We start from the raw sequence: 25,027 nt of genomic DNA on the forward strand, positions 1-25,027 counted from the left end.
AGCAATCTTAGAATAAACATCTTGGGTCCAATGGACATATACTGTAACACTGAAGGGAAAGAGCAAATAGATAAGAAAGAAGTCAGAGAAAAACTAAAGTCTACTAAGAGTGGAAACTCCAGGACCAATTAATGATTCCCAGGCAAATGCAAAAAACCCTGATGCTCCTCTCAAAGAGATTAAAGAAGAAATAATCACTTAAAAAGAACCATGCTGAGCTACTGGAAGCAGTAAATTTGTAAAGGATAGTGATTATGCAGAAAACAATGTAGAGCAAACAAAAACAACAGAGGCAGCAACCGGAACAATTCTCCTAACAGAACAAAGATGAGAGGACACAGAAGGACATAATGGTGAGGAACATAGCCAGACAGAATAAAGAGATGACAATAATTCCAGGGAAAGTGACAGTCCTGGAAAACAGATCAAGAAGGTCCAGACTGTGTATGAGAGGGATATCAGAAAAGGCCACTGATACAGGAAACATAAAATGAGAAAGAATGAAAGAAAATTCTTCTGAAACTCCAGAGGACAGAACTAAGAGCAATAGGGAGGCATTATGGGGAGTAAGATTCTGAAATAATATATGGAAAAAACTTCCTAACAATTTAAGTTCTCCTCAAGTGGAATGGATTTCCTTGGGGACCAGTAATCTCCCTCTCACTGGAAGTGTTCACCTGAAGATGCATGACCTTTTCTCAGGGATACTAAAGAGAGGATTTGTGAAATCAGTGAATTTTAGATTTACCAAGTGACTCCATTGATCATCTCTTCTAAACTCCCTCATTGTAAAAGTCAGAAAATTGGCACTCAAAGGGTTTATATGACCTACTCAAGGTTAGGCAGGTAGACATGGGCCTTTTGTCTCAATAACCAAATATTTTAAAAATCATGTTTTTCCCCCAATTACATGTAAAAACAATTTTAATTTTTTAAAAAAATTTGAGTTCTAAATTCTCTCCCTTCCTTCCCTTCCCCTCCCTGAGACAGTAAAAAATCTGATATAGGTTATACATATGCAATCATATGGAACATATTTCCATCTTAGTCATTTTATGGAAGAAAACTCAAACCAAAAAGAAAGTGAAAAATAGCATGCTTTGGTCCCATCCATTAGTTCTTTTTCTGAAGGCAGATAGCATTTTTCCTTATGAGTCCTCCAGGACTGTATCAGATCATTGCTAGCTAAGGCTTTTTCTGAAGGCAGATAGCATTTTTCCTTATAAGTCCTTCAGGATTGTATCAGATCATTGCTAGCTAAGGCATTCACAGTTGTTCATAATACAATACTGCTATTACTATGTTCAGTGTTCTCCTGGTTCTGCTTACTTCACTCTGCATCAGTTCATGTATGTCTTTTCAGGTTTTTCTGAAACTAACCTGTTTGTCATTTCTTATAGCACAATAGTATTCCATCACAATCAAACACCACAACTTGTTCAGCCACCCCCCAATTGGTGAGCATCCCCTCAATTTCCAATTCTTAGCTACCACAAATAGAAGTGCCATAAATATTCATGTACAAATAGATCCTTCTCTCCCCCCCCCTTTTTTAACTCTCTTTGGGATACAGACCTAGTAGTGGTATTGCTGGATCAAAGGTATGCACATAAATATTTTTGAAGTACTTACTTTGTATGGAGCCTTGAGCTCATTTACCCTGGGGTAAATATAATACTTAAATGATATGTATGGTCCTTGCCATCAAGGAGTTTATAGTCTCATAGTGGATAAGACACAAACACAGAAAATTATAATATACATCATATGATAAATGCCTTCATGAGATCAAAGAATTTAAAGAAAGGACTCTAATCCAGTAAAAATCCCTGATTTTACAGATGTGCAAACTGAGGACCAAAGAGACAAGTGAATGACTTGCTAAAGATCACTTAGGAAGTAGCAGGATCAGGAGGCTAAACCAGATCCTTTGACTTCTGCTCTAGATCTCTGTCCACTATGCCAAGCTGTCTCTCCTGATTGTGTAGGCTGTCAACCTATCTCACATCTAGGACTCCCTTCTCCTCCCCTCCTCTAAAATTCTAAAAATATTTTCCAAAAATTAATGACATTCTTGACAAGCAAATGCAGCAGGTACATAGGAGCAGACTCTGGAGCAATTCTTAGGGAATGACTTTCCTCAGCCCAGGCTGCCATTTTTAAATTTATAAGACAACAGTTAAAGAATCTGGAGAAAATAACTGGGGTAGGGGAGGAAGCGGAATAGACAAAGTTAAGGGGTGAACTAAACCCTCAGAGTCTGTACTCCAGACCAGGCAGACCTTTTTCTTTCAAGACAAAAGAAGAATTAGAGGAACTAAAACAATTGTCTGCATAATTCCACAGCCGCAAAGATTTCTCCCTCTCCCTCTCCTCGATTAGAGATTAAAGGATGCAGATAAAAGTGGAAATAAAGGCATAGAACCTGGAAAGATAAATTGGATATAATGATGGGTAAAGTCAACATTATGGAGAAGAAATCAGGAAACTTGACAATGTACCATAAAGCTCTGCAAAGTCTCCTCAAATAATCCTGTTCAATTCACCTTCTCTTAACTTTGATTTTAGCCTTAGTATATTGCGAGAGCTGCATGGAATAATCTCAAAGGTCCCCTCCAGATCTAATCCAGGGATACTATGAATCCAGTAAACATTTATCAAGTGCCTGCTAGATGCCAGGTGCAGAGGACACAAGGATAAATTTGGCACAAACCCTGCTGTGGAATAGTTATCAATCTAATGAGAGGGGAAATGTGCATAAAGCAGAATGCAAAATAGAGGTCCAGGCCAGTCCTTTTACAAAAGGGTTTCAGGCCACCAGGTCTCAAGTGAGGGTTGTGGGAGGCAGGCTCATCTAAGAAAGATGGGCTCCATGGTAACCCCCAGGGATTTCCAGCAATCAGAACTGTCCAACAAAAGAAGGGGCCATTTTGGGGAAGGAAGTCTGTGGCTTCCAGGAGAAACACAACTGAAAAGCTCAAAGCAACATTTAGAGGCTGGCTGACTGCTTATCAATACTTCAAAACAGGAATGGATCAGTAGTGACCTCATTGATGTGGGTGCTTCTTTCCCCAGTGCCAATCACAGCCCCTACCATGTCTTCTCATCCTGTACAATTCTAGTCCCCTCATCTCTCTGGAAATCTTCCATAATGTCTAAACCCAGCTCCTTCCTGTTAGATCCAGGCAAAGGGATGAAAGCCTTGTTCTTGATCCTTCTATGATTTTGTGGCTCCCAGTGCAAACCCCAGACTCTTCACTGGTTATCCCTCCCTCTCACTCCACAATCAGATCACCTCCTTTTCTGTTCATACTTATTCTTGATAATTCAAATCAGTTGAACAAGCATTATTAAATAGCTACCATGTGCCAAGCGAGCACTATGCTAGGTGCTGGCAGCAGAATGAAACAGTCTTCCCTCAAGGAGATTATATTCTTCTGGATAATGTCTTGTATGTTGCTTCTCATGTGCAAGCTCTCACTGGGGATATGCCAACTGCAGGGCCATCATGCCTTGGCAAGTACTAGGACACAGGGTCATAACAAGGGTAAGGTAAATAAGGCTCACTCCCAAGGCACTGCGAGATGAAGGGGGAAGAGGAACACAGAAGTGATGCATTTATTATCTCCAGCATAATGCGTTATTAGACTGCGGGGGTGGGGAGGCACAATTTTATATTCTTGTCTTAGGTGAAAAATTAGTTGCAGAACCGCTCAGGAGGCATAGATAGATATCACAGTATCAGGCAAAGCACAATTTGCCACAAAATACATGAAGCAAGATAAATGACGACATGTGATAGATCATACATTAAACAATAAAAACTTTAACATACTGAATGAATATGCACCAAGAAGCCTAGTCACAAAATATAAAAGAAAAAAGCTGGTAGAATTGCAAAAAAAAGAATAAAAAGGAATGCAATTATAATTGGAGACTTTACAGTATCAGACTAGATAATTAGAAACACAGTAAGAGAATTTTAAAAATTAAACGAATAAGGTAGAATTAATTGATCGTAGGCTATAGCTTAACCAAAGGACCTTGATCATATATCCACCACTCATTAAAATGGAATATGTTTGAGGTCATGAAGACAAATCAACAGTCACTTCTTAAGCACCTCATGCAGTGTATTATGGTAGATGCTGGGGATTGAAAGATGAAAAACAAAACAATTTCTCTCCTCAAGGGATTTATAATCTATATGAGAGAATTGGAACAGAAAATCTCCCAGCTGCTTTCTCAAATCACAATGAAAGCAAATTAGAAAAAAAAATAACAAAAACACAATTGAAAAGGGTTCATTATATTAAACCCCTGCACCAAAGTCTAAATCTCACAGAGGTATTAGAGGTGGCCCTCGGGTCTCAAAGGCTATGCCCAGGAAGCACAAACTCTGGCTGAACAAAGCTGAAAGGGCTTTGAGAGAAGCTTTATGGCATAGAGAGGTTCCATGCCAGAAGGTTGGTCATAAATATACATACACACAATATACATATATGCACATACAATACAGACATGAACAATTGGTGCAGACACACAAATGTGTCTATGCACACATCTATATACACATATACATATGTATGCACTTACATATCCACATACTATATATGTGATAGTAATTTGCCCAGAGCATGTACTAAGGTGCAGAGGTCTACATGGACTGAGGGAGTACCTACATGGATGGAATCAGGGATCTCTGAAATACTATACGATTACCGACTTATTTAGCCCCACGATAAATTTGGCAAATGAACTGGGCAGGTAATTATATTTTCTATTCCAGACAATCACTCCCATTTACAAATGTCTTAGAAACCACAATAAATAGCTCTTGAAAAGTATCCAGTGTGGAAAAGCATAAAGTCCGAATGCTGTCCCCCATCCGTCATCTGCATAGGCTAGTCCAAGTAATGCTTTATCCCTTATTGGGAAATTTCAGTACAGGAAACAATAGGTTAGTCCTAAATTCCTGCTAGGAAATGCAAGGTAGGAAAGTGAAACCTACTTCCTAAATTGGAACTCGGTTTTTTTTAAATATGGTTAGTAATGGCACTAATCAAATAATTAGGCTTGACAATAGAAGTGATTAAAAGGAAAAGAAGTCATGAATATGTTAACAACTTCTTGCAAATGTAGAAGAAAGCTTGATGGGGGTTCTTTATTTCCACCCAGAGCAGCATGTTCCCCATTGCCTAGAAGAGGAGGAATGTGGAATGTGATTATGCTCAGCAACCTGGCCCTGCCCTTGAAGCACCGAGTCCCAGTTCTCTTCCCCTCACTCAGACCCCAGTCACAGTTCTTTCTGACATTTTTTTCCTTTTCCCCTCTTCACTATCTTCTCTCTGAACTTAAAATTGATTTTGTTTGTGACTGATACCTCCCTCAGTCTATCCTCCCTCTAAGTCCTCCCTCCCTTTCCCCTCTCCCTTGTTCGTTCCTGTTTGGTTCAATCAATATATTTCTACACCAAACTGCATTTGCAGGTGCACGTGTGCTTGTGTACCTGTGTGTTCTACCCCTTTAACCAGTTCAGATGAAAGTGAGGTTCAAGTGATGACCATGCGCTCCCCACCCTTCATTTGTATTCTTATACTTGCTTACTTGCTCCCCCCCCCCCCCCAATATATGAGATGTTTTCCCTACTCCTCCCTTTTTCTTCCTCACAACCTGGGTGTCATTCTTATTCTTTCTCACCTCACATATCTAATTAGTTACCAAATCTTGTAGATTCCACCTTTGCAACATCTCTCATATATGCCTCCTCTTCTCCTCTGACATTGCCCTCACCCTGGTGCAGACCCTCATCGCCTCCCTCTGAACTACTGCATTCATCTTTCTACCTCAATTCTCTCCCCACTCTAGTCCATCTTCCCTCAACTGTTAAAGCGATCTTCCTAACAGATCTGATTGCATCACCCCTTGACAACTCTAGGGCTGAGTCTATGGTCTGCTCTTGGGAGAGATGAGGCTGCTGGTCCTGATCTGTTCTGGGTCCAAGACTGAGCCTTGATGGCCTAGCTCAGAGCTGAGTCTGCAACACGGGTCCCTCCCCCCCCCCCCCCACACCCTTCATTGCTGTCCCGGGGCAAAAGCGAGAATGAGTCCATCATGTGCTCTAGAAAACTCCATACCCAGCTGACCCGGACCCTGATTAGCTCTGGGTGTTTTTCCACTGCTGACCTAGTTCACAGCTCTGGGCACAGATGGGTCAGAAAACATGATGCACTATAGTTTCTTCGTTGATTTCCTGATCATTATTCTCTTGGGCAGTTCTTAGGCAGTTGCTATAGTTGTTGTGGGAGAGTCGGACTGTAGTGCTTCCTCCTGGCCTGCCCTTTTGGCTGGTCCTCACGTTCTTCACTTCAGATACCCTGGCATCCATGTGATTTAGCCATGATGGATCCTACAATACCAGGACTTGCAAATTCTGCACATCTTTTGTACTCTCATAATTCCAGCTGTGGAGAGGCATGCATAGAAACCCAGAATGTCAAATGGAAGAGACTTCAGAAGCTATTTAGGCCAACCCATGTACATTCCTCAAAGTGAGATTGAATGGATAGACCTCTAATTTTACAGATAAGGAAACTGAAAAACTAAAGGAAAAATGACTTAAGATCACAAAGTAGTAAGTAGCAGAACTAAGATTCTAAGCCAGGTCCAGCTCCAGAGACTTCAACTGAACTGAAAGAGAACTCAGAGATAATTTAGTCTAACCAATCTATCATTTTATAGATGGAAGAACTGAGGTCCTGAGAGAGGAAATGGCTCACCTAGAAATTATCATGGCTCATGAGAGGATGTTATAAGCATGTCTTCAGGAAGGCATTCAGAACAAGCATTCTAAGATTCTGTCTCTCATTTTCATACTGTTGCTATGATTATAAATCTGCTGGGTTTTTTTTTTGTCTGATGCTGGGAGGGGCATGGATGTGGCAAAGGAATAGGTGGGAGCAGTTGCTTTTACATTTTCTTTTACAGGTGTTTTTAAACAATCAGGTATGCAAGGCAGTGTCCTACCCATTTTTTGAAGGCTAATTCAGATGCCACTTTCTCAATGAAGTCTCTTTGATTCATCCAGTGAGTAATAATTTCTCCCCCTGAATCTTAGTTCCTTGGGTAAAAAAATCAAGATTTTAGGTGTATTTGTGCAAAAGGTATTTTTATCATTGCTGTCAATAGAAAGAAAGGGCCCCAGAAAAGAAAGGCATATTGGGAAAGATGAGTAGACTAATATGATGGTGACTTTGAGAGCAGGATTTGGTCTTTTGGACCATGGGTTAGAATCCGGAAAGCATGGACTCTTGGATAGGGATAGAGAGTATTCAAGAAAAGCTGGTAAAAACCGTCTTTGCCTAGAATCTTGCAAGTCTTTGCAAAAGGGCTTTCAGCCGAAAAGGAAGGGGGAGGAAGAAAACTGCCCACGTGTAGCCAACCAACCTGGATACCATAAAGACTAGCTGCAATGCAGGAATAAGAATAGCAGTAGCGATGCCCAGAAATTCACAGGGCTCAAAATTTAAGAAGGGAGCCAGCAATAAACGCCCAGCCGTAAACATCGATACAGCGATGCACCAAGGGTGCGTAATAAGCTTAAAGAATTACAGAATCATGTTAGGAGGGCTGGAAGGTGGTGCATTTGCCATTCTAGGTACCATTGAACTTGGCAGAATGAGACTCATGCCTTGGAATAAGATTCTGGAATCCTACGTCTCATTCAAAAGGAACAGGACATGGAAAAGGCTGATGATATTATGTGAGCGAGATAGGTCTGTGAAGAAGTTTGGGAAGCAGAGGAGGAAGGCAAGGCAAAATGCATTGGGCTGAAGAGCAGTGAAGGCAGAAACAGAATGGATATTGTCATCAAAGTACAATCAGACCACCTGGACAACAAGAGGAAAGAGATAACAGATCCCAAACCCAGCACCAGGAAATGATATAGTGATGGGGGACTTGGATGAGCAATTTGCCAGGGCTCCCTCCTGCCAACGTCAGAGCACCTAATAGAATTTCTTTCTTTCTTTTTTGCTTTTTTTTTTTGGTTGCTAATATAATTTCTCAGCTTGCCTTTGTGATGACTTATTTCCTTACTAATGAGGGTTATATATATTCTGGATCTGATGCTCACAATAAGGAAGAACTCATTGCTGAGGGGGAAATGATGGGGCTTTTGGGAGACCTTGACCAGCCCATTTAGAATTTTTGATAGAAAAGGAGAGGAAATCTGAGGATAGTCTGACATGCATCAAAGGTTTTTATAGAACAGATTTCAAGAGGTTGAGAAAAAAAATGGATAGAATCCTATCACCTATAATTTCTATAGGCTCAGCAAAGGTAAAGAACTCTCCAAAGTGAACCTTCTGAAGATGCGGAGAAACAATTCCAATAAAGTGGAATTGGAGGACATGCTGACCCATTCATACATCTATGGGAATGCCTAAGTACCAGCGATTAGGACTGATTTGGTTGTCATGGCTTTTGGGGGATGGAGTTCAGAGTTATTCTTTTGTATTTTCCTGATAGAGTTGGGCCTTTTCCAGGAGATCTTGAGACAGCTAACAACAGACCAGAAATCTAATACTGGCTCTGGGTCTTGGCAGGGAAAAGGCCTGTGCATCTGTATAGGAATCAGTAATGGCAGACTGTAGGGGAACAATATATTTTCTCTGCTCATACCCCATTGCCTGAGAGGGGAATTCCCAGACACCAAGTTCCTGGCTCAAACTATGAATAGGTAATGGTAGAAGATTTTTGGACTAGCATTGGCAGCGGCTGATGGTGTCTCTGAAGAGGGGAGCCATATTATTTTCTGGGAAAAAAATGCTGAATTCTTGCAACCCCAGCCTTCTGAAGGAATGGCAAAAATTCAGAGCAGATTTTGTCCTTCACTACTGCTAATAATGATTCGAACAGTGCAGGTTTCATAAAAAAAGATGTTGGCTTTTAGAAGCTGCAAATTTGTTTCCTTCCAGGTCGAAGTCCTAGTCTTTAATCAAGGTAGTACCATAAGAAGTTGGAGGCCTGTATGGGTACCTGGGATTGAGAAGGACTGATCAGAGAGGAAAGAAAATTGTTATCAGTTATTTGTGTTTTCTACATCCCATTTGTGAAGTGAAATAGTCTCTGCTGAGAAGCAGAAGAAAGTACCTTAAAGTACTTTTAGGGAAGTGAAAAGTACCGTACCCACCCCACCCCACAAATGGACTTTTATCTATATCTTTGGAGACCTAGCCCTCTGCTATATTCTGGAGTTACTGGAGGGAACTTTGTACAAACCATGGCAAAAAGCCAAAGAGAAGTGATTTTTGAGGTAACCATCCAGTTGAATCCATTTCATGTAAGCACTAAGCTTGGGGTGCTGCGCCCCAAGTTATATAGCTAGTCAAATCCACTGCTTAGGAACCTTCACCTACATTCAGTTGCGGCCCATACATCCAGCAAAAACTTAATTAAACCTGAAGGTAAGTAACAAAAGAAAATAGCTACCAATTCTATAGCACCCATGCCCAATGGACTACCATCTTGCCATCTTTCCCAAAGTTACCAGTGATTTACAGTCCCTTGCAATTGCCAGACAACCCAATTCCTTGGGAGAAAAACAACTCATTTAAACTCACCTGGTGATTTAGGATTCAAAAGAATGGAATACATAGTCCCCTCAGTCACTTCCTCTCACAGTCTCAGCACAGCACCTGGCATGCCTCAGGAACTACCACCCAACAGCAGGAACAGTCACACTCTGCCTTCCCCTTCTCTGCCTAAACCTCTCCACACTATGGCCCTCTCTCATGTCGCCCCTCTCACATCAATGCAAACTTCTTTTCTCATAACCCCTCCCCCCCAGCTTCTTCTTGGGTGGTTACTCCTCTACATTCATTCCAAACCATTAGAGTTATATTATCTTTGTCAACTGGATGAACTGAAAGCTGCTTCCCCTCCTCTGCCTCAGTGTGGATGTAGTTCCAGAAGTAAATATAGCATTTGTCCCCTGGACTCAGTTCTTTACAGTTGGGGTATTGCAGACAGAATTCACCTAAATTTTAGCAAAGACTTTGAAAAGTCTCTTATGTAATTCTTGTGGACAATATGGAGAAATGTGGGATAGTTGATATTAGTTAGGTAGATATGAAATTGCTTAAATTGCCAGATCCCACCCTCCAAAAAATAATCATTAGCAGACTCAGGCCTCAAAGAAGGTCACTAGTGGTTGACTTGGGAAATCCATGCTTGGATCTATGCTTTCTTCTGTCATTCATTCAACAAACAGCTTGTTAAGCACCTGGACTGGGTACTAGAGAAGATATAAAATTTAGATAAAAGAAGGTGTTTATAACAGGCAAAGGGAAGAAGATTCTGTGCATTTCTGTGCTCTTGGAAACAGATGTCTTGAATGGTCTTAGTGCAGAATGTTAAGAGATTGGGGAAACCTTCACATGAATTGCAGGCAATAATTCCACTTTCAAGAATGGATCTTGCAAATGACTGTGTTAATCACTCCCCATATGCTCCTTGTAACCCTTGCTGTAGTGTCTGTACTTATTTTAAAGGTAGTGTGATGGGATACATTGGACTTTCCTTGGCCAGAAAAATTGACCTTTAGGATTCATCCCTGTACCTGTACAACTGATCCAACATGGGTAACATTTGTCATTGGGAGACTAGGGCCCAGTGCACCTGAGTGGGAGGCACCTTTTTGTTTTTGTTGTTAAGGGCAGGTAGGTGGCACAAAGGAAAGAGTGGTGTCTGGAGTCAGGAAGACCTGAGTTCAAATCTGAATTCAGATATTTACTAGCTATGTGACCCCAGGTAGGTCACCAATTTAAAGTTAACTTTAACTGACAGCTGTCAGAACTGACAACCATTTGTCATTGGGAGAGAGGTACACTTGAGTGGGTGGTACCCCTAATGAAGTTTATTGTCAGAGAATTAACCATGGTACACAGATGAGTTTCTGGTATTTTTTGACATGCAGAGGGAGGATGGCTGCCCCAACCTTGATGCTGGCAGTGAGGCAGGGGAGTGAGCCGTTAATTTAATCCATAATTGGATTTCAGAGGCTTTGAGCTATTTTAGGCAGGGCTGATTGTGATTATGATTGTCAGTGCTGATTGAGATTTTCAGGACAGGGTTGACTGGTGGATGGGGTGGTGAAGAGCTGGACCCCTTGGCTCAGTACCACAGGCAGGGACTATGCAGAAGTCAGTACTAAGTGAAGGGAATTTTCCCTTTCCTAGAAGCCTTTCCTGCAGTTAAGGGCCAGGAACCCTAGGGTAGTAGCAGAGTGCTAGCACTTGTTCAACATGTTTAGTAAAGAGAAAACAATTAGTTGTAACCCCAATGGGAGGACAATTGACTCATAGGAGTCATTCCTGGGTTATCACCATCCAACAGGTAGATTTATGCCCTAAATAAAAAAGAGAGGAAAACCCTGTGTGCTTATATGAACAAAGGATTTACCTAATCTAACCCCTTCAGCCACAAGCAGCCCTATTCCTCTCTTTTGTCCCTAAGAAAAGGGATGGGGAGCTGTGAAACCAAATTTGTTCTAGGAGGTCTAATGATATAGCAGAAACTGCTGCCTACTACCCCTCATTTCTGACCTCCTAGGAAGACTTGATGGGACCTGCATTTATACTACAGTAGATATACGGGATGCTTACAAGACTTTGAGGAGTGAGGCCAGGAAAGAATGAAAGATGGCCTTATCTACTTGATTTGGACACTGAATAATGGGTTATATTCTTCGTGCTGGCTAATGCCCAGAAACATTTCAACATTTCATTAATGATATTTTTTGCTGATCTTTGGATCAGTTTATTGTGGGATACCTGGGTGACATTTTAATGTATTCATACTATGAACAGGAATATTTCACCCACCTAAACGTTTCATAAAATTAGTTGATATACTCTGGTTCCTGTTGCAAACTGGAGAGATGTGCCTTCCATCAGCCCTAGGTGACTTTTTCTCTCCAAACCAGACTGCTGGCTGTTGCTTGAATTGGCTTCTCCAACTGCTCACCTGTGGGGATTTACATAGCCTCTTCTCTCTTCCTGGAATGCCCTCCCTCCTCATCTCTGCTTCTCAGAATTCTTGTCTTCCTTTAAGGCCCAGCTCAGGTACCACCTCTTCTTTAAAGCCTTTCCTCATTTCCTCCCCTAATTAATATTCCCTCCCATACTCAGTTTACTTTGTATTATATTTGTGTACATATATATATAGTGTATGTATATGTAGATATATATAATGTATGTATATATATAGTGTATGTATATGTAGATATTGTACGCATTGCATAAATATATATAGTATATATGTGTATACTATATAGACAATGTTTCTTTCTTTCTTTCTTTCTTTCTTTCTTTCTTTCTTTCTTTCTTTCTTTCTTTCTTTCTTTCTTTCTTTCTTTCTTTCTTTCTTTCTTTTTTACTTTTGGGAGGGCAAGTGGGGTTAAGTGACTTGCCCAAGATCACATGGCTAGTTTTTTTTTTGTGTGTTAAGTGTCTGAGGCCAGATTTGAACTCAGGTCCTCCTGACTCCAGGGCCAGTGCTCTACTCACTGGGACACTTAGCCACCCCTAACATATAAGTTTCTTGAGAGCAGAAACTGTTTGTCTTTGTATGCTTATCACCTAGCACAATGCTTTGCACATAGTAGGTGCTTAATACATGTTGAATTGATTCATTTTAGAGCTATTTGAGTTAAAAATGAATCTGGAAGTGAAGAGAGCACCTACCCTGGAGTCAGGAGGACCTGAGTTCAAATTTGGCCTCAGATACTTAACACAAAAAACTAGCCATGTGGCCTTGGGCAAGTCGCTTAACCCCAATCACCCTCCAAAAAGCCAAAAAAAGAAAATGAATTGAGCAGTACTTTCTGATTTAAAGCCCTTGCAACTCCTCCCCGGAATTGTGAATTTTTATCAATATTTTTTTACTATATTTTTACTGGAGAAGGTTAGGTGGTACAGTGGATGGGGCATGGGGGTTAGAGTCAGGAGGACCTGAGTTGGAATCCTGCCTTACTAGTTGTGTGACCCTGGGCAAGTCCCTTAACCACTATGTACCTCAGTTTTCTCATCTGTAAAAAGGGGATAATAACAGCACTTATTTCATAGGCTTGTTATAAAGTTCAAGTGAGTTAACATATGTAAAACAGTTTGCAAATTTTGCAAACCTTCAAGGCTATATAAATACTAGCTATTGTAATTTATCATTGAAGAAGCCCCTTACTATACAGAAAAAGGGCTCAATTCCACTGGTCCTTGGAACAAGAAAGGACCTTACAGGCCTTGAAAAAGGATTTATTGTTCTACTTTCTCAGTACCCCAGGCATTGTGTTGTGCAGATGTGCACATTGGGAACGCCCCCCAGGGCAGCCCTTATGCAAAGTTGTGAAGGACAAAGAGAATCGAAGCTTAGACTTTATGACTGCTCCTCACCTACTTTCCATGCCAGCTTACCCTGCAGAAATAAACTGTACTGAAAGGATAGGGAATCCCTGGCAATTAAGGTAACCCTGGAAATATAGGGTAACAGCATCTGGGTAGGGTCAGTTAAAATAGATCATAGAAACTGGCTATATTTTTAATGTATTCTGTTGGGGTTGTAGAGGTGGGCTAACACATGCTGAGAACTTTAGGGCTGTAGGGGCCTTCAGAATCCACGTAGTCCAATCCTTTCATTTTATAGATTAGGAAACTGAGACCCAGTGAGATCATAACTTGCCTAGAGTCACCTAAGTACTGTGCAAAAGGGCCAGGATTTGAACTTAGGTCCTTAGATGTCAAGACCAGTAGTCTCTCCATGGTGCCACACTTCAGTTCTCCCATTTGTCCCTCTGGATAGTTCATGTGCCAGGGATAAAGAACACCCTGGAAGAGAAATGCATTGTCCTGGAATGTGAACTCAGGGCAATCCATGGAGGGGAGAAAACATAAACTTTTTTTGTAACTAGGGGTGACACAGTTATACTTAAAGACTGGGATGAGCCTAAGCACCAATATATCCAAGAAGATCTAGTGGCATCCCCACAGTGCCAAGGGGCGAGGGGTCATGCCGAAAGACTCACCAAGATACCTTCCTAAGGAGATATACTGGGGAGAAGTGGAAAAGAGATTTGATCTACCACAACTACTAATGGCCCAACTAAGCACAGACCTCTGTGTGCTATGTGATTATTTGGCAGATGACAGCATAACAAAAAACCCTTCTGAAAGCCTATACTTCACTCCATACAATGTTGGCTGGCTTCTCTCTAACCCTGGTTCCAAGAAAGGGTTTCATCTGGACCACTTCTCACAAATGTGCCATCTGACTCTGTGTCCCAAGTGGCCCCCATATCCCAAACAGCTTAAAGAATGAGAGTTGAACAACAGACATTTGCAGTTGGTGGCTTAGTTTGTGGCTAAATTCTGGAAGATCCTCTAGATGAGATTAGGAATTCAGACGCTTCTTATGATAGTGTGCCAATCCACAGAACTGCCAAGTTTTGCCAGGAGATAAAAGTGTTCTTGTACTGCTACATTTGGAAGAAGTAGAAACAGTAATTATCTTTGGCAGAAGGTGCTTGCATTTGTGTGATGCATTTGGTGCTTGGGCAATCCTTCTTCTGGGATGCACATGGGTATGATACCCTCTGGTTCTATTTAATAGACGTTTCAGAAACACAGCGATTGCCCTGGTAGTACAGGAACAGCACATTCCACAGATGGGACTCTGTACACCCCCTGCAGGTCCTCATCCAATCACGGTGGAGCAGATGTTTCAGCAACACTGCTTCATCTTTGTGAGGCCCCCAGGGACACCAGGGGTTCCTGTAAAGGGAAGCAGGGCCTCTGTGACACAGGGAAGGACTGTCCTTGGAATGCTCAAAACTAAAAAAAGAAGCTTGTGAGAGGATGGGGAAGAGATGAGATAGATATGCAGTTGTAGCCATCTGGAGTTCCCTTTTCTCATTGCTTTTGAGAGTCCCTTCTTGTTTGCCAAGTTCAGTACAAAGAGGAGGGAGCCACTGCAATTGACCTGGGTCCCTGAGTTTCAGGACTTCCTGTTTGCCATTTAGAGAATTGGGGCACTCAGAAGTTGCCCTAGGAGTTAGAGGCTAAGATTGACTTGTGAGTTAGCTGGCATTCATTTTGGGATCAGAACTGCCAGACTGTGGTGGCCACAGCTGTTGTGGCTCCTGATTGTCTCTGCCAGTGAATAGGACCAGAGGAGGAAGAACTGAGACCATGATTAATGCGTCTCTCAACTTGTAGCCCTGGACATCAAGTCAGATTCGAGGGCAGGGATGAGACTAGAACGGCCAAGACTGATAGCATTTTGGAAAATGGTGAGATGTTTGGGGCAGATGATTCATTCTCGCCATACTTTATCGTCTTTCCCTTGCTTACAATGTCTAACTCCATGGCATATAGCTAACACCCAAACATAAAAACACCTTCTGTAAATGTTTCTATGACTTTCAAGAGTAGGTGATCCAGGAGTGTTCCCCTTGATACCCCAAAGTGATAAGGGTAATCAGGGCCATTGGTGGGAAGAGGAAGGCTCTATGTAGAAGTATTTAATAACATTTTCCTTTTATTTTAATTATATTCAATAAACGATGTAGCCACATTATGCTAAGTACCTGTGACCTATGAGTGTTGGAGCTTATTAAGCTGAAAGAATGCTATATGCAAGATAGGGACTGGCCATAAGTTTCCTACTTTAAATTTTTTTTAAACAATACTTCATATCACTCCCTATTTCAAATTTTGAACTTGGCCAGCACCAACACTTGAAGCCATTTAGTTTGGTGGCAGTGGTTGGGGGTGGGGTGGGTGGGCAGAAGTAGTGTAGCTATTTCTAGGTTGAGCACTTTCTCAGCCAGTGGTGATACTGTGGTAGGGATAACCTTCTGGCATGTGATAGGAAAGACCTGAGGTAGCCACTGGGCTGGGGTTCAAGGACAGCATCGCCTGTGAAAAATTCCAGATACGGTATGCCAATCCAGTATAATTAATATAGCAACACACTGATTTTTCGTAGGTTTCAAGAAAGCAGAACATAAGCCAGTTTGGATTGCTACTACTACATTGTCCAAAATGACCCATGGTATTCACACAAAGCAGCAGCATGTGAATTTTACAGGTGTCATAGTGAAAGTAGACCCTGATAGCAAGGGAACAAGCCCCGGGCAGATGCTCTTTTGCTGGAATGAGGCAGACAGATCTGATTAGAACACATACACATATGCATGTATGTACATACGCATATGTGCATATACTTATCATAATGAAAGCCCTTCTGAGACCTAGATGAATGTTGCCTAGGATCCTTTACCAACATTCAATGGCTGAATCAGTAACATTTGAAATGGAGCTACTAGGGTCTAGAAGATTCACCCTGGATTATAGATCTCTTACCTTAAATTTTTGTATCTTCCAGAATTCATACAATAACAGCTGGGGTGGCCAGCCCCAATTTGAATTGGGTCATAGAAGGAATAAGAAATGAGGAAAATCCTAAATGGCAAATGACAGATAAGCCACTGCTATCATTTGATACTGCAGAGAGGTAATGACCAGACATGGAAATGGATGGAGGATATCCATACCCTGGTACTTGTTGGGCCAGAGCATCTGGAAGGACTTAAGAGGCATATCATTTAAGTACCAAATATGGGATGGAAGAAATCAGCTGGGGCTGTGCAGCATGGATGAGTGTTAGTAACAAGTGAGGGGTGGAAGAAGTCACTTGGGTCTCTGTACTGGAGGCAAGAATCAGATGCTCCCTCCAGATCCAGTAGGTTTTGAGGACAACTTTGCTCTACCTTTAGTTCTGGTGTGTGAGTTGGTCAGCCCTTGTGAGGGTTTCAATTGAGTGTATGAGAGGGAGGAAGAGTGGTACAGCTTTAAGGAACTCACAGTGGTCAGCTGGGGTAGATGGAGATTTCCTCCTTCTGCTGTCCTTGTTATGTATGAACCTGGCTTCTAAGCTCTTCTGGACTATGCAGGCATTCTGAGGCAGCTGAGTGGTACAGACGGATTGAGCACTTTACCTGGAGTCAGGAAGACCCAAGTTCAAATCCAGCCTCTGATACTTACTAACTGGGTGACCCTGGGCAAATCATTGAGCTTCTGTCTGCCTCAGTTTCCTCAACTGTAAAATGAGCCTAATACTAACACCTACCATCCAGGGTTGTTGTGAGGATCAAATGAGATAATGTTTGTACGGTACTTAATAAATGCTTATTTCCTTCCTCTTTTCTGTACCTCTAGGAAAGCAGGTAGACTAGAGCTCATGTGGGATGCCTGCCTTTTCAGGTGGTCCAGAGGATGTCAGCCTGCTGTGGAGGTCAGTGAGAACCATGTGACAGATGGCACTGGCACTTTTGATGCTTAGGATGATTGTGCTTCTTGTCCAACTTCATATCCCTGAGATTGCTTACAGAAACCAGGGTTTATGAATCCTGATCCCACTGCCGCAATTGTTCCAGCTTTGATGTTTTTCTTTGTTGTAGCTTCTGACTTTTAGTTTCATTATTCCTTGGCATTGTTACTAATTAATGTGCTTGTGCTGAATCATGCTGCTTGTTGTGTGCCCTTAGGTTGCCCCAGCTAGGACAGTCCTACCCAAACTACATTTTCTAGTTGGTTCATGTTCCAGTGACAGCTGTGCTTCTATGAATCCCAGAGAATGAGGATTCTAGAAAAAAATGGTGCATTGGTCCTGTGTATATCCTTTGACCAATAAACAGCTGATCTGCACTGTCAGCAGTGCTGAGAGAGAGCACTGAGATGAGAGAGCTTATTGGGTCAACCAGCAAATAGTTGATGCCATCAGACTAATATAGTGGTCCCTTTTTGGGTTCTATGCTTCAGAATGTAGAGGACAGCCTAGAGGGGATATGAGTGGAGATGATGTAACCTGCTCTGTGGATTTGACCTCAGAAATGTCTATATGATCCTGTGTGAATGAGTTCAGTAATTGGATCTTACCATCATGCATGCCCTATATCCTGGGTCACCACTTTCCCTCACCCCATCTCTGATACTTCCTTCCTATGACAGTCTAAAACAGCTCAGAAAATGTTCATGTCATGTAAATAACATGAGACCAAATTTAGTCAGGATCCTCTCATCATTGTCCTGTGATGGTACTTATGAATTCACACGTGTGGCTGAGAGGGGTTAGACATTACTCAGTAAACATTTCTTAAGTGCCTACTATGTGTCAGGCATTATGCTAACTGATGGAGACACACAGAGAGGCAAAAGTCAGTCCCTGCTCCTAAGTAGCTCATAATCTAAATGCTTCTGTACAAACAAAATACATAGAGGATGACTGGAGGTAATGAGGGAAGGCACTAGAATGAAGGGGGGTTTGGCAATAGGTTTGATTGTGGGGTGAGTGAGAGTCAAGGATAACAGCTAGGTGAAAGCTGGGAGGTTGGTGGAGCTCACAACAGTAACAGGAAAAGTTTGGAAGAAGGAGATGTTTGGGGAGAAAAGGTAATGAGTTCAGTTCTGGACATGGTAAGTTTAAGATGTCCAACAGGCAATTGGAAAGGAAGACTATAGGTCTTCATATTGCCTCCAATATTGCCTCAGTTGCTATTGCTCTAGCCTTGGCAAGAAGATTAGGTGTTTGTTGAAAGATTTTCTGGGCTTCTTTAGCCTCTTCATTGTGGTACGTTATAAATAATTTCTTTTTTTTTTTTTTGGAGGCAATTGGGGTTAAGTGACTTGCCCAGAGTCACACAGTATAAATTGTTCCTTTAAGAATTAACATCTGCTTTCACCAATTTCTGTTTTGAAGTCAGTAGCTTATTTGAATTGATCAGGTCGGAGGTATTATAATTTATATACTGCATCTTCTCTTTGTCTTCCAAGTTGGTGCTGATTTTGACCTTTGCTCTGATGAGGCAAAAGTCTAACTGCATGAAAATTATTTTAATATGACTTTCATGTTAAGATGGTTGGTTTCACTCTTGTTCACTGTCATTCAGTACTCTTCACATCTTTTTGAAGAAAGTATCCATGATGTACCTCCAGGAGTCTTCTGAATAGTTTGCAAATCTTTGACTTTTTCATTTCTTAATCTCAAACCACATTTTCCAATTTTTTTTCATTTTTCTTCTCTGTGCCTTTCTTCACATAATAGCATATATAGATATGAATGTATGTATTTGGTTTAGAAGATCTTGATGATCTCTACCCCTCTTCATCCTTTGTCATATACTTTGATAATAAGCTGTGTTTATATTAACTGTCATGTGCACAATGAGGCTAGATGATTAAGTGTCCCACGAAACAAAAAAACAAACAAATAGATAAATAAAATTGTCTTTGGACAAAGGCTAAAATAAATTCTGCCAATTTATTTGCCTCTCCAAGACCAATGTTCCCTTTTGTGTATCATTATATTTAATAATTATGATGATAAGGTAATAATAATAATAGTATCTAATATAAGCACAAGCACTGTGCTAAGTACTTTACAAACATCCCATTTGACTCTCATAACAACACTGGGAAGTAGGTATTATTATTATCCCCACTTTATATATGAGGCAAACAGAAGTTAAGTGACTTGGCCAGGGTCACATAGCTAGTAAGTGTCTGAGGTCAGATTTGAACTCAGGTCTGACTTCAGGCCTGGGGCTTTATTCACTGAGAAGCCTAGCTGCACTATGATGGATACCAACAGTTAAGTTGATGCTTATATATATGATCTAAGAACTGTGATTCTTAAATATTCTGATTTTTTTCCTGCCATTCCATCATTTAACAATGGTGGTCCCCAGAAAAGCCCATACAGGAGTAAGCATCATTTTGAAATTTTCTTTATTTCACAGAGTATCAAAGAACTCACCTAATGCTTAACCCACTTGTTATGAGAATCTCCAGACTTAGTTAGGTTGGTCTATTGTCTGGGAGACCATACCTTAGTGCACTGATTCTCACCAGACACTTTGAGTGAAAGAGTTCAACCGTGAACACAGCTGGGCTTTCTTGAGGATGAAACCATTTCTGACTATGCAGCCAATCAAGAGAGGCTTCTCCATACCATGTGGCCAGCAGACTGGAATCACTGGTACAATGTGTATACGTGCTCCTTAATCTCTCCAAGGCCCTTCCATTAGACTTTCTCATGACTCTCCCAGAAGCAGGCCTCCCAGACTCTCCACATGGGGAAGCCGCATCAACCATGTGAGCTGCTGTGTGCATGTACTATACATCCCCATTATAAAGACATTCCAGAATTTTGCCAGAACTCAAAGTCAAGTTCACTCATACAGATTTTGAAAATTCTATTTTTTTCTTCCTTTACCCTCTAAAAAAACCAAGACACTTGCCTAGTTCTGGTCCTAGGAAGCAGAGCTTCCATTCTCTGATGTTTTAAAGATGTAGAAGCAAGACACATACAGATGCCAGCTACTGCTCAACAATCATATCTGTGGTTCTTTCTTGAACTCACTGAGGATAGTCTAACATGCTTTTATTATCTATAATCTTTTATTATAATCTTGGGTTTCAATGACCTATTAACCATTTTTGTTCTATTCTTGCCAGACCAAGATTAGTCTCACTGGCAAAGAAAACAGAATCAAAATGAGAGTTGAGAACAGCTCTATTTTCCTTCTAGTGTTTATTACCATCATTACATCCATCCTGAATCTTTCTTTGATCTTCCACTTAAGCCAATGTGACTTAAAAAAAGCTCATTTCGTTGGCTGGCATTTGTCATTCATCTCCTACTAAGCTTTGTTATTCCTGACACTATTCTTAGAGAATCAGTTGTCCTTTCCTTCTTTCTTTGCTTATATGTCCTTTATTTTAAAAAAAAAAATTTGTTCAATGGCTACCTCTTCCATAAGAACTTTGTATTGGGGCGGCTAGGTGGCGCAGTGAGTAGAGTGCCGGCCCTGGAGTCAGGAGGACCTGAGTTCGGATCCAGCCCCAGACACTTAATACACACACACACACACACAACTAGCTGTGTGACCTTGGGCAAGTTACTTAACCCCAATTGCCCTCCAAAAAGCAAAAAAAAAAAAAACCCCAACTTTGTATTTTTTGTAATTATAATTTCATTCATTTTTGGGACCTGATGATAACTATCTTCAAGTATTTGAAAATATTAGATAAAAGATAATATTCTTCAATTGATCTCTAGTTAGCAACTCCCTGAAGGAATACCAAGTAGAAAAATCCTATTGTTGCCTCATAGGTGGAGGGAGAGCAAAATACATTCTCCTCTTTCCACAGGAAATCCTCAGGAGAACTGCCTGATGAAAGTCTATGCGACTTTGAGTCAGTTTCCCACAACTTTTAACTGCAAGGATTTCTGGATCTCTGACACAGACATGCCCCAGAGAATTAGGAGGGGCTCAGAAAGTGTTAAGGGTGCAGTTGTTGCTGGTGTGAATAGCACAGTCATTCATTACCACCTAGTTCTTAAATATTGCTTCTTTAACATCCAGCTTTTTGTTCAAGACCTTAGGAATAACCATGGAGTAACCCAGTGAGTGCATATAAGCCTTCCCCAGGGACACATCACACACATAGTGGAACACAAATCAGACAAAAAGGGAAAGATACACAGAAATTTTGACAAAGGTTGTTCCCTACATTGGGAACTCTCTCCCTTCTCACTTCTGCCTCTTGGCTTCTCCAACTCCTTTCAAGGCTCAGCTCTAAGGCCTAGTCTATGAAGAGGCCTTTTCTGATTTCCCCAGAAGTTAGTGCTTTTCCTTCCAAAGTTGCTTTGCATAATAATAGACAGGCTTCTCCAGGACTGAACCCAGGCCACATGGGCCAGCAGTCTCCTGGAGTTGCATTGCTATAAGACAAAGAGTCTTATCGACTCTCCTATCCTCCTTCCTCTCAATATCCAACACATGTAGTTCTGAAATTAGTCTAATAGATTGGCCCCGAGCCCCAGTTTTTACTTCCTACAGAAAGTCTCAGCAGCAGCTGTTACTTCTTTTGTTCCATAGAATAACTGCCATGCCTTTTTAATGTGGTAACAGCTTGGCCTCCAAGATGCATGTTAATGCACTGGAGGTTTTTTTTTCCCCCTTTCTAATGTCTAAAACGTTACTTTGTTCTTTGTATATGATAGCTGTTTTTTTCCGAAGTACTTTACAGACATCCTTTCACTGATTTTTTCACACTAGACTTCTGAGATATGTAAACATATGAAAGAAATAACATCACGGTATGTGATCTAGAATTAGTTCATAAATCAAAACAGACAGGAGGTGGCTAAAAATTCAGAGACTAATTATTGTGATGTACACTCTGCTGGAGACACAAAGGATCTAGCAGGGATCCCTGCAAGGGAGAAGAATGCATACACGTACAACACAAGAAAAGGAGGGGCCGGTCACTAGACAGAACAGGTCGAGGATCCTAGAGAAGCAATTCTGAGAGTCGCTTCTCAGAGAACATTAAGCAAGTGCTAAGAAGGCTAGCCAAAACTATGATAATCAGTAGGACTCATATATCCTTTCCCCAGCTTTATAGGCTTGACTGTGTGGGCTCATTACCATGTGGATATGGCTATGGCAACTATTTACCTCTAAGACTCTATCCATGGTTTCCCAAAGTGGGTAATACAGCCCCTGGGGGACACTGGAATGATCTAGGAGGGCAGTAGTCTCCTTGGGTGCAATTGGGGGACATTAAATAAAATTAAGGGGGCGGTGGAAGCATAAGGAAAGAAAAGAAGAAAAATTTGAAAAACCATTCATACCATGTTTGATCTGTTGTTTAAGAGAGTTAAAGTTGTAATGACTACATTATTTTCCAAAGAAACACACAGGATGCAAGTTATTACAGATCAATGGTCAAGTCCACCGACAGCTCTTAACAAGCAAGTGTTGGCAGGAGAGCATGTTGTGCATTGTCAGGAAATCTAGCATGCATTGGCAGGAATATGTATATGTAATGACTTGTTTATAATACAATACTATATAGTTATGTATCATCGAAATTTCAATGCAGGAAAAACCCCACAAATTTATAATAAATTATTAAATTTAAGATGTGTCATTTAAAAAAAATTAGTTTTTGAAATGATACAAATTTTTTAAAAAGTTAAAGGGTTAAAGCAAATAGATTTCCAGGGGGGTATACTGAGTAATTTTTTTTTAAGGGGGCAGTAGGACAAATAAGTTTGGGAATCTCTCCTCTATACAGTGTGTCTTCATGGAGCACTGCTGTAACTTAGCACTACAGACAGAAGCCACCTATGTCTTTAGGAAGTTACCAAGCAAGTATTACTTAAAATAGCTTGCCTTATATATAATACCTTAAGGTTTCCATAGTGGGTTCATTTAATTTACTTTAAATTATTTATTTATTTACATAAATCAAATTATTTATTTATTAAATTATTAATTTAATTTAAATTATAATTTTAACTAATAAAAAATATAATTTAACCTGGGCCAAAAATGCAAATTTGAAAACAAGATAATGTGGATCTCTTTCTATATAAATATAAAGATGATAGCATCATTAAAATGAAAATAATGATTAAGCTTTTCATTTCCCAGGATTTGTAGGTACAGTACCATAGAGTACTTAGTAATGGAGGCTTAAAAGTAACCAATAATAGTTTCATAAATAAGGTACTTTATAAGAGACTTTTAAAGATAAACGTTGAATATTCTACATGGTCAAAAAAGAATTCGCTTACCTTATGCATTTTGGTACTATCCAGAGACTTGATAATTTTACTGAAGTGCTGGAGACCAATTTTATCCAGGCAAAAAGTAGACAGATAACAAATAACTAATAAAAAATACATATGAAAACATAAGAAAGTTGTTATATATAATTGCAGAAACAAAAAAATATACATGTAATACCTATTTCAGTGACTAGTGATGGACCCTTCCCATCACACTCCATTTCCATACTCAAACATACTTATTTTTTTCAGTGTTATCTCCCATTAACTATGAACTTGGAGATAAGTATAAATCTTTGTGTAGGCAGGACAGCGCTACTCTCTGCTGGACTGAGATTCAGACAGGGCAACAAAACTGATACATTGCCTTAGCTTGGTCTTTGATTAGATTGACTTTTGGGGTGACTACAGTGAAAGGTATACACTCCTATACATGGGATTTTGAAAGTGAGAGAGAGGAACTTGGAGAGACATGATAACCAAGTGGGAGATTAGATGGGTGATTTATGACACCCTAGGGGCATTAGTTTCGGGGACACTTGAGCAGTATCCCTTCTCAATGTAGCAAGTATTGTACCTCTGCCCCTGCTAGTATCAGATTTAGCATTTGGAGCATCTGAGTAGGGTTCAAGGGAAGCTGGTGCTGTAACAACTGGCAGGGGAATGAGTCCAACCTTGAATCAGAGTTCTGGGGACCCTGGGGGTGCAATATTCTGTTCCTGTTTACCTGTGTAGCTGTGACCATGAGAATCACCAACATTTCCGCACAGCTTTCTAATCCTATCATGAGTTAACTGCCCGTATCCACTGCTGTTTCATGGGGAGATTGGAGTCCTATTATATAAGACCCTGAATTTCAAGGTTGCTCTCTCCTCAGCTCCTGCTGTGGCTCGGAGACTTAAGAGAGAAGAAACGGAGATGTGGACTAAGTGAAGGGCTTTCTGCCTTGGGAGGGGCTGAATCTGAGGATTGAAGGGAATGTCTAGTTTGTGTTATACACAATTATACCTTCTGCTTCTTCTGTGCATTGACTAATCTAAACTGTGGGTTTAAATTATGACCTTGAAAGAAGGAAAGTGAATGAGGCAACATCTCTGGAAGGGAAAAGAAGAGGCCTAGCCAAGTCTGTGGGGGCTAAGCCATAACTGTGACAAACGCTCAGGTAACAGCCTGGAATGTAGCAGTAATGCAGTAATGGCAGCATGCCATGTGACTGACAGCCAACTGCCCCCGGAGTCCTGATTGTTTTCTATGACCCATAGGATTACACTTACTACATTGAGAAGCGGGGGGAGGGTCTGTGCTCAGCTGGCCCAGAAGCTAACACCCC

At 40.9% G+C, this 25,027-nt stretch overlaps 1 protein-coding gene across 1 annotated transcript in view; it reads right to left on the minus strand.

The window, feature by feature from the left end:
• Positions 1–25,027, minus strand: part of CFAP99 (cilia and flagella associated protein 99) — a 172,609-nt gene that overhangs the window by 103,766 nt on the left and 43,816 nt on the right. The window contains exon 4 of the mRNA XM_069073304.1: positions 23,704–23,798. Coding sequence (XP_068929405.1) covers positions 23,704–23,798 — 95 coding nt within the window. The remainder of the gene's footprint in view (positions 1–23,703; positions 23,799–25,027) is intronic.

The sequence above is a fragment of the Petaurus breviceps genome, unplaced genomic scaffold (genome assembly GCF_028583685.1).
Source record: "Petaurus breviceps papuanus isolate PSGF00001 unplaced genomic scaffold, PetGlider_PUasm1.0 140, whole genome shotgun sequence".
In the NCBI taxonomy this organism is placed as follows: Eukaryota; Metazoa; Chordata; class Mammalia; order Diprotodontia; family Petauridae; genus Petaurus; species Petaurus breviceps.